At 34.9% G+C, this 11182-nt stretch overlaps 1 protein-coding gene across 7 annotated transcripts in view; it reads right to left on the bottom strand.

Moving 5' to 3' along the window:
- Positions 1-11182, bottom strand: part of NPAS3 (neuronal PAS domain protein 3) — a 582446-nt gene that overhangs the window by 174685 nt on the left and 396579 nt on the right. For all 7 annotated transcript variants that reach the window (XM_079310215.1, XM_079310216.1, XM_079310221.1 and 4 more), the window contains one exon: positions 3856-3945. In XM_079310215.1, coding sequence (XP_079166341.1) covers positions 3856-3945 — 90 coding nt within the window. The remainder of the gene's footprint in view (positions 1-3855; positions 3946-11182) is intronic.

Below are 11182 nucleotides of genomic sequence, written 5' to 3'. Positions count from 1 at the left end.
TATTATAAGAGGTGATTAAGAAATTGTTTCCTGAATACAAAAGCATCATGCCCAGATTATTAGCTCACAATATTTCCTATGGAACCATCAAATGTCAGACAATTTTATCCTTTCTGGATAACAGATTTTTATTCTGTTTCTGGATAGACTTTTCTCCCTTTTTGCTACTACTTATGTTTCAGCATATGTTTGGTCTAAGTCTGCAACACAGAGACTTTTCAAGAGAATTGAAATCTCTTAGGGAAGCACTCACACTGACTTCTAAGTGCTGGAAGGAGCAATTTGAATTCCTCTTCTGTGGTTAGCCATTTTAGTTTGAAATCTCATCCCATTTCTAAAAGGAAATCAGGGACTGAAGATTCCAGAGATGGAAGTTACTCTGATATCAAAAATTACCTGCTGACTTGGAAAATGTATGGGACTAGATATACATATGAAGAACAAACATTTTTACATCACTACAGAGATCCAGTGTAAAACTATATTTGTATTGGCTACACCACCACAGATCATATTGTCCAATCCAGAGCAGAAATCCTGGCCATACTGCACATTTATAGACATTTTGGGGCTTTTCAACAAATACTACAGTTCATTAAAGAACTGGAAAATATTTTTAACCATTTCAGCTTGCCTCAAGTATAACTGAGCTATGGCAATTAACACAGACTAAAGTCAATATACATAGACACTTTAACTGGGAGATTGTTGGTGTATTTCTCTTGCTTTGACTCTTTACCTTACCTCAATCATTATTTTCAGCTAACCCTGTTTTCCTAAACTTTGAAATGCATCTCTGTTCTCTGAAACTGGTCTGATGTAATTCCACCATGTGGTCTGAAATATACATCTGCCAAACTAGCTTAAAATTCTTGGTTAGCATTAGTCAGAAGATAAATTATTAACCAAAAAAATTCAAAATATATATGTTAATGGGTGTCTGCATTTAAGTTATGCTCATTAGAATGTCAAAAGGGTATTTATTGCAATTTTTGTTTACTGTTCAAATACACTGTTACTTTTGCCAGTGGTTACTTTATTATTGTAATTTCCAGGCTACCTTCCAAGATATTGTTTCATCAGATTTGTTTACTATTAGTCCTGCAGCTATCTTAGAACATTGGCATCCATTTGTTTTGCACCACTGCCTCTAAATGTTCAAAAAAGAGTAAAACTGACTACCATAACTGTTGTCACCTGCTGAGATTCAATACAAGAACTATTTTCCTTTATCTAGGAGACATGAGATTTTGTTTTGCAAATATAAAATATATTTTACACTATTTCCATGCATACTAGTTTAAAAAGTAAAAATTAAAAAAAAGAGAAACCACCAAACAAGGATGAACACCTAGAGAAATAATTTGATTAAATTAAAAAATAAGACTCCAAAGTCAGCACTTGATGAAGATATTTCAAATAATAATGCATGTCATAATGCCTTTAAGCACAACACTGCCTGGAGGTTCTATATAATTTAAAGTTTTGGAGCATCAGCATTGGGTATATCAATGTTTACTCGCAGTGCAAGAAACAAAACACTACAGGTATCACATAGCACCAACCCAGAAATTCAGAATCCACGAGTATTTAAAGTTTGGTGTGGTGGAAACTGTAGCATTTCCATGTATATTTGAGAAATGTTTCTATGGATAGACTTGCTAATATTTTTAGCAACAAATAAGCTTTGATGAGTGATTTAGTAGGAAGGAGCTACAGCACTTTTAAAATTATTAAGATACTAGTGATATAAAGCTATACCAAGAGAACAATATATCAAAAAATATATAAATATCATAGGTCTTAGAAATACAAAATGTCTCCATAAAGACAGAAGAGAAGAAAAGCAGAAAACAGGTATTTTAGTAAAACTTAGTAGGTTTAATTTATTATTCTATAAAAATCCAGAGTACTGGTTCTGTTTTTGGTAGTTTTTCCATTAATACTTTCAGTGTTGAATGCATGGAAATATTTGCCCAGATATTTCCAATACAAAACATGCAAAGAAAATTGCTTCATTTATCTGAACCCTTTCTTGAAATGTATATGGATCAAGATGGAGTGTAAAGTCTTAACAACATGATCTGAGTTCAGAGTAAGGAGAGATTTATCAACTCTATAGTTTGAAAGACAGCGGCAGAAAATGCTTTTAACAAGAGACTAACATAGGGTTAAAGCCAAATTTTTCTTGAACAGATGATATTTCAGATGGCCACACTATTCCAGATGCATCAATTTCCTTGAAAATCCAATCCATATATGTGCATATGCTGTGCTGGCAGGAGGACTGACTGAAATGGCCAAAACCCAAGAGCTAATATTCTTTTGGCCAGAATAATGCAATTATTATTTTCCTAGCTATCAGTCTAAGCATACAGAGCCATCTGTTATGCAAAGCAAACATACACATCTCAATTACAGAAAATGCAGTTGCCTTGACAGAATTTGGATTACACCACTAACCAGGGCTGTAAAATTTGTTTTAAGCTAGTGTATAATGGATGCCTTTCAGGAGTTTCCTAATTAGCATTTACCTGCTTAAACTAATTATCCATCCTTCTTCTTTACTGGCTTATTAGACTTTGTTGGATACTATGCATAAACCAGATTAATATGAGCATAAGACAATAATAAACATTAAAGTTTCAATTCTTTACTGCATTAGCAACATGGTGGTGCACCAATTTCAAAATGTGAGATTCTTGATTCTAACTCCCAAACAGATTAAGTCAGGGATTAAAGTCTATTACAAAACGAGGGACTTTAATGAGGGACAAGAATACAGATATGAGCTAGAAACAGCTCTTGTTTCCATTTCTATCATTGGGTTTGCCAAAGCCAGCACAAAATAACAATTACTGAACTTATTACAGCCAATTGCTTGCATGTTCTTTGAGAACTTAATGAGCCTGTATTCGTATTCTCACCAGATAGTATTTTAAATTAGTCTTTTTTGGTCACCAAATATTAAAGTTTCCCATTTAATTGTTGGTGGAGTACAGCAAACCTGATGGTAAGGAGTCTATGCTTCCTCATACCTGTGTGGGTCCCAATTTAAAGTAGCTGAAATAAGTATTCTTTTTTAGTTTCTCTTTTTCTCCTCAGGGTGACTGCAGTAGAAGTAGAGGGTCCCACTCTGAAAATCATCATGCAAAATATTTCTACTTCATTTCTAAATGCAAGCAGAAAGAAGCTATCCTGCCCAAACATTTCTGAATGCTGCAGGATTAGGAATAAGAATTAACAACTAACTTTTGCTCCACTTCCACCCAGCCTTTTAATCTTTGAAAAAGAGTTGTCAGCAAATAAATGAAAAAGAAATCCCAAACCAAAGCCCTCCAAATTACTGTATTTTATAAATTCATCTTTTCATACTAGTGAGCATTGGTGAAAGCGTCAAAATGTGTCCTTGTTGGAACCCTCCCTGCAAGACATTTTAATGGTCTCTTTCAGCATTTCTTGACTCCAAATGACTCCCTGTCATCGTGTCAGCTCCCTGGATAATGCAGGGTACTCCATAAACATCCAGTAATAGGACACAAGGGAAGTACTATTAGAGTGTCCCTTTCCTATCAGGTAGAGAGGTTTAAAGTTCAAAACAACTGAGAAAAGAAACTTAATTTGTTCTCAATAAATTAATAATGATCCTTTGTGGCAGAAAGTTTTCATACACATCTCAACATCCAATACTACAGACAGATTTTTCAGTTGCGTCTTGGGATGAACAGGATGCAACTTTAAACAGCTAATTCAATAATCTATGCAAAACACAGAAGCCAAATCATTACTTCCTTAATAAAAAACAGAAGAATGCATTATACACAATTTTGTTCTAGAATTGGAACATTTACTTACTTGGGACAGGCCTAAATAGATGGAGACAGTTTCTGAAATGTACAAAAATTTTCCTTCTTGATTTAGTGCAAATACAAATCCATCCAGGGACTACAGAATAAGAGGGAAAGAAAAAGAAGTGAATAGATTAATAAAAAATTCCAAGCTACAAATAGAAATAGATTCAAACAAAGGCATCACAGAATAAACTGAAGAAAATATTCTGACTTTTGTGAGAGTGGTTTTAATTTGAACCCTCAAGACATTTCCTTTATATTCTGTCTACATATTAATAAAAATCATATGAGTATATTACTTAGTCCAAGTTGATGAGTATATTTCCAAGTTATTTTACTGCCATGCTTATATCTGCCATATACTGTATAACATTTATCTCATTTGCTTCACAGAAGAAAAAGAAAATGTTCTCTTTTTTTTTTTTTTTCCATGAAGAAATAAATACGGAAAACAAATAACCTTCCAATTGAATGGTGGATATAAAAAAATCACCCCCCCATTGCTCAGAATCAAAGCAGAGAATTTCCATTTCCAAAAACTCAAATGGAGAAAATAAAATCCTGCCATCACTCAAATCACTACGGACCTCAATAATTTGTAAATTAATTGAGGATTACACACACATGCACGCACATGCACACATATAGGCACACACCATTTTCCTTTTGTGAGACAACAAAGCCAATCAGCAGATTAATGTCAAATATGTTTACATCTTAGGTCTCTAGAAATGCTATGAATTTCATCCCTTTGGTTTAAAAGTCTAGATCAGATTTTACTTTGACAGGTTCAAGTCTTTGGATGTGGTTTCCATTGCAAGAGCAAAAATCAAAATACAATTACAGCGATTAATGGATCCTTTTGAAACATGAGTGCAGTTAATAAACAGAGGACTATATTCTAAACTGACACTGAGTAAATCACTGCACATCCAGAAAGGAGTACACCTCTATGAATAAATCTTCACTAGGAAGAAACTACCTTCATACACCATCCATGTCTTTTCCTTTCTGCCTTTTATGAGGATGATTATTAGAAAACAATCATTGACTATTGCAAGAGTAAAATTACAAAATTCCAGAAATTATAAATGCTAAAACAGCTCAGAAAATATGAAACAGCCCAAATGTTGGGAGGAACAAGGAAAAATCCCCAAAATCCCATCCCAAGTATCCCCTTGTGCCAAAGGAACGTGTAAAGGAAATATTAACTGCAGCATTTGAGAGATTAGCCTGGTTTTGGAAGGAAAAACCTCATAAATTTGATGGAGATACATGATGAAAAAATCATGTAATCACTCCTTTGCAAATACACAACAGTGATTTCTGAGAGGTTTTAATATTTTTATTCTTCAGCTTCTTGACCAATTTCTGACAAACTGCTAGTCAGGAGCTGTCTTTGGCAAAAGTTCACCCCTCTCTGATGCAGTAGGTGGTGGAATTAGTTAAAAATCTGAGTTTTCTAAAAATAATGGACCACATATTGGAAAACAAGCCCTCACTAAAGACACTGCATTAAAAAAAGACCCTAATTTATATTTATGAATTAATAAAAATGTAAATCTGCATAGATTTCCTTCATGTATAAACATTTATAATATGCAAGTAATTTATGGCCTCTTATAAATCATCATCATTTCTTTCTCAAATTATTAACATCACTTCCTTGAATTTTTAACATCAATAACAGGTGGAAAATTTGGAACAGAGAAGTTCAAACTTAGATCCATACTAGGACAATCAAAACCTTTGCACATCTGATCTCTCCCACTGTGTACAATTTATACTCAGAAAAGTAAATCTTTAAAGGTCTTAGTTACAGTATTCCTGATTTTCTGTCCTGTGTCCCTTTGAGAAAACTGGGCTAACCCTCTGTTAAGCTGAGAGCCATGACTCAGTCTCCCTGACCACCTATACAGAACTCCATTCTCCACCACCAATAAGAAATTGTCACACAGACTGGGACTAAAGGCCTGCCTGCAGCACTCAGCTTAAGGGTGTGACAGTTTGTACAGAATATCCATATGACTAATGACAAGCCTACCAGGAGTTTCTTACTAACCCATCCTTAGCAGCTGGCATGACCATGGTATCTTCTTTTCTTGAGGAAAGATGTTTCATAAGTTATTTGTGCATCATTCAAAAACAACTTTCCTCTTCTCATTTTTTTATATAGCTTTTTTTTTGTTGTCCCCTTCCTTTGTAACTTGAGAGAGTAATAAACAGTTTAAGCATATTTCTGATCTAGTCTGTTTAGCACACTGCATTAGTGTGTAATTATGTGGCATAAGTTTTGTAAGAACTGGAAAAAAATAATTCTCTGAGCCACTGATAGCTTTTCTGCTTCTTTGGTACACATCGTCTTATTTAGGAATTCAGGCTTAATGAAACAAAAGTTTGAAGGAATCTTTGAGTACTGATTAGTCAGGAATGTTTCACTCAGTGTAGTTTTGAAATTGGCTGAAACTAGTTTTTCTGGAAAAAATATAAAAAATTACAGTTATCTCTAGTTGACATAGCTGTACAAAGAAATTTCAACCTCCATGGCTAAAGTTAGAAAGTCATCAGCAACTGGAAGGGTGTTGAAGTGACAAGTGTTAGTTATCTTAAGCACTGGCTATTTTCCCATGCCATTAACTCTGATTCTCTCGTTTCATTTAAGTAGCTTTACTTTAGTAGTTTAACTTGTTTAGCCTTTTTTTTCCCTCTTTCTTTCTGAGAGACTATTCCTTACTTTTGCCCCCAAGTTTTACAAGGGAAATAATTGAGGAAGCACCACTGAAGGACTGGTAGGGCCAATGCAGAACACCAACACCTTTGGACCTGATTAGTCACTTCCTGTGCCATAAAATGTGTTCATTTAGCCAGCTGAGACTACTAAGTCATGGTCATTCTTTCTCTATTTCTTTTCCACCTTTCTGAAGCTATGCTTATGTGCAACTACTGACCAAATTCAGCATTTTATTCAATAGAGGAAAATCAGAAAGCTTATTTACTGCATTTTGAAAGAGCCACTGATTAAGAACTAATGGACACCTAACTACTTCCATGCCTGAAATACAAAGACTTTAGAACAAAACCTCTGAGTACCAAGCTCGAGTTCCAATACCTAAGAAAAATGACAATAAAAATAGGAGGAGAAATAGCCATCTTCCAATGCAAGGCAGTTCCTCCCACCAGTATGAAAGGGCTGAGATGGACCACTTTTGTGACAATGTTGTTGTTCCTTTTACAGGTCAAACAGTAGTTCTGAAGGACTGTCTCATTCGTTATTCATAGGTATTATTTATGAATATTTATTATTTAAGTAATGCGTGTTGAAATTTTTCAATTTTTCATAAAGCGTACGTCCTTTGTGCATGCCAAGAGAGCAGCAGACTTCAGAGAAGGTGCAAGGCAACATAACACAGGTTATGTTACATACTGGAGAAGAGTATGTGATACCACTGTATACTACATATTCACAAACAGTTTTGTTTTCATGAGAGATATCCAGAAGTATTATTCATATTGCTTATGTAAAACTAAGGACAAAAGAAATGAGAGAAGGGTAGTGGATAGAGTCAACTTTCAAGGATCTCTTTTGAAAGGAGCACCACAGCGCTTTCCAGCCAGAATTTCTGAATAGTTTCAGTGTAGTTTGCAGGTAGATAAAATTTCTGTTCTGGACGTTCCAGAGTTAACTATAATATAAAAATAGGATTGAAAAGGCAACTGGGTTTTCATAATGTCCTATTGTCTTTGAAGAAGAGACTATGAATAAAAGGAAATTTTTTTTGGTCTTAATTTCTTATATTTTTAAGTAAATGAAGTTGGCTGTAGTAAACCTAGTCCTATCTCATCTAGTGTGGCAGCTGAAAAAGGGTCAGGGTGACCCCAAATGCCATTTTTGAGCACAATCCAATTTAAGGTAGACTGGCAACTTCTTGTTTAAAACTACACTTACTGGCTTTATGCAAAATGTGATTAAAGCTGAAGCTCTCTATTACTTTTGATTTCAGAAAACCATTATGCATTATGCTGTTTCAATCACCACAGGCTACTTTTTAATTTATTTTTTTTTTAACTGCCCCACTGTTTTCAACAGGCGCCAATTAAGATTCTGGGGTCAAAGGGTTAATTACATCTTCTTACCCACTATGTAGAATTTTCTGATTATTAACCAAGGTTGGATTAAGATGAAAAAGAACCGACACAAATGTTAATGCTTGCCCCTCCTCAAGAAGATTTATCATAATACCATGCTGAAATCTATATGCTCTCTTCAAAGCTGTTAAAGAATGAAATCTTGGAGGGAACACTAAAATAAATGCTTTAAAGACATGCAAGTATCTGATTTATTGAACCAGTTTTCTTATTCCTGAAAACTGTTCTAAATTAGCCAGGGAGGACTGATACAAGTTTTTCTTTGTCACATACCAGCAAGTCAATGTGGAAGACATGAAGGAAGTGAGACTGAGATTTAAAAGTCACTAGCTACAGCACCCCAGAACAATAATGCAAATTATTATAATTTATATCCTCTGACATCAGAATAATACAAAAATGTAAAGCACGGGCTTTAACCCAAAATACTCACTGCCTTTTACAGTATTTGAAGCATAGTGAGGTTATTTCCTTTCAGGATATGAAACCCACTGTACCACTTTGACCGAATATGCACTTATGTATAATGCATCATAGTAAACGGATTTATATTTGTCAGAGGAATTTTGTCCCAGCCATTTTTGCATATTCCCACTACAGGCAAATTTAATTCACTGGAGCCTTACTACAGTGTCCTTCTGGAGAATATCCTCATATTTCACACTATCCGTGAAGTCCCTAATTCTTTCTAGTGTGTTCCAATGCTTCAAAAAACCCTGTTACCCTGACCTAAACTCCAGTTAGAGTGAAGAATTACCAGTAGGCTAGGTTATTTTAATGACAGATTATTTTAAACTAAGCCTTCACCATCTGTTCCACCCCCTAATTATGAATGCAAAAAGGACATATTTCACAATTACATCAGTAAAAAGTAAGATATACATGATTTAAATGCATGTGTGTGTTCTTTGTCCAATGCAGCATGCATCTGTGATGCTTTTCTCATCATTCAGGCTCTGATCTGGAGTTAGAGGCTGGGGAAGGGAATACTCCCCCTGAGAAAACAGACTAATTGATATATTAAACTTTTTCCTGGAAAACAGATCATCTTAAATAGAATTTTTCACTCTTATGACATAGTGATATTACAACTGGAGCTGAGCATTTATTTAAGGACAAAGCCTGTCACCAATTAGACATACAAAATTCAATAATAGTGAAAATATTTCACTCTTTTTTTTAAAAGAGGGGAAGCATTGGATGCAACTGACATTTATGATGTCTCTTATAATATACATGCAACTTCATTATTTATTTATCGATATTGTCACAACATGGCTTAAAAATATGATTTACTGAGGAAAGAAACAAAAAAAGTGTCATTCCAACATGGCGACCATTTTTGGGTGGGGGGATTTAAATAAAGTAAATGGCATAAATGATGGCTTACAGAAATCTGGCCTCAGTACCCATCTTCTGTGCTCTCATTATTAAGATATCAGAGCAATATCCTCCAGCAACATCAACAAACATGCAAAAGCATAATGACTTAGGTGGAAAATCTGACTTTGGGCTTTCACAATTAAGTACTATGAGACAATTGTAGTATTGTGCTGGGAAATAGTATTTTACGTGTGATATATTTGATATACATTAATAAAGTGAGCAACTGAAGTTTGATCATCTACTGACTTACACAAATCTCTAAAAGCTTTATTCGTCCTCTTCCATCTTTTTAATCCCTTGCAAACAAAAACCCAAACCGACCCCAAATAAACAAAACAAAAATTCCACCTACAAACAAAAGCCCAAATAAAAAAAATATTTAAAAATTGAAAAGGCATAAGACTTATTTCAGCCTTCCTTGGGCTACAACCTTTTTACCACTGAACAAAAATCCCAGCATAAAACACATAGAAATCCTGGTTTTCAGCCCTCATACTGCTGCCATTTTTTCAATCACTGTCCACCATAACAGTTATATGGCTACATGACCATAGACTCCTTGTGAATTAATGACACATACTTGGCAACAAGGCAGCGTGCATTTGGCACCAAAACAACTACAGTAAAAAAGATGAGGTAAGGGGACAAACTCAAAGGATGTGGTTAGCATGGACTTTGATGCCAGCTTCCTAATTCGTCATTTTCGTGCTCTTTGCTCGTGTGGTCAGGATGCAATTTATGACAACAAGGGAGTGCCAAAAAATAAATTTGTCAATAATAAGGAGGTCTGCTTTATAGGTTAAAGCCAATAAATGAAAGAGGAGGAGTAAACTTGACTGATTCCCTTGATGCATCTTTCGCAGACTTACAGAATAAGTATGTTTATACATCCAAAACAGCAAAAACTTGCAGTAGCAGTTTTACTACTTGATTAGGAAAAAAAAAAAAGTTATTCCAGAACAGAACAATTGCAGAACTAGAAAGTGTAGAAGGGAAAGGTTTAGAGGACAGAAAAATGTTTAAGGGCAGAAGTCAAGTTCTTAAGATGTACTCCCTGGACTGGTCACTGATAATATCTTGACAAGTATTAGAGGTAAGTTCGAGAACCACAGCAAGATTGGAAAACTCTAAGTGATGGATGTTCAAGAAAAATATCTGAGATTAAAAGTTCGACAATTTTTTGAGTACAAAAGCAATAAATGACTTTTAGGAATCTCTTCCCTGTAGACATAAATATTATTTTTTTCTAGAAGGCCATTTTATATTGCTGCATAATATCAAACCATCCTGTGAAGTCATGTATTAAAGCAGCAAACTTTTATCTTTATGATTTCTGCTGAGTTCCTAACCTTTCATTATTTAGGATTCCTAGAAGTCCTAGTGCTGGTTCCGGACTCTTTGGACAGGAGATTGTGATGCCAATAACTGCATGCCACATAATGCAATCAGGTTTATTTATTTAGGATGAGACTTGTCATACAGAGATTACATTATGTACCTTGTCCCCTGAGAAAGTGATCACTTTGGGTCAGGATTAAGTGTACATCTATCTGTGGACTGCCTTTGTTTGAAATACATAGTGTTTGAATGTAAGTGGTTCTTGCCCTTTGGTGGTACAAATATTACCATCAGTTATGCATTTCTGCACTGAGAGATGCTACCCTGAGTAAAGGACTTGACAATGTATGTACCTGCATAACATTCACTAAATAAGTGCCAAAAGTGAAAGAGTAAATTGATGCAGTAGCAGGAGCTAAGATACACAGAGCTGACAGAATGAGGGCTTGAGGGCCCAGATC

Source organism: Erithacus rubecula (assembly GCF_903797595.1).
Source record: "Erithacus rubecula genome assembly, chromosome: 6".
NCBI lineage: Eukaryota > Metazoa > Chordata > Aves > Passeriformes > Muscicapidae > Erithacus > Erithacus rubecula.
This window is presented reverse-complemented; position numbering and strand designations above follow the sequence as displayed.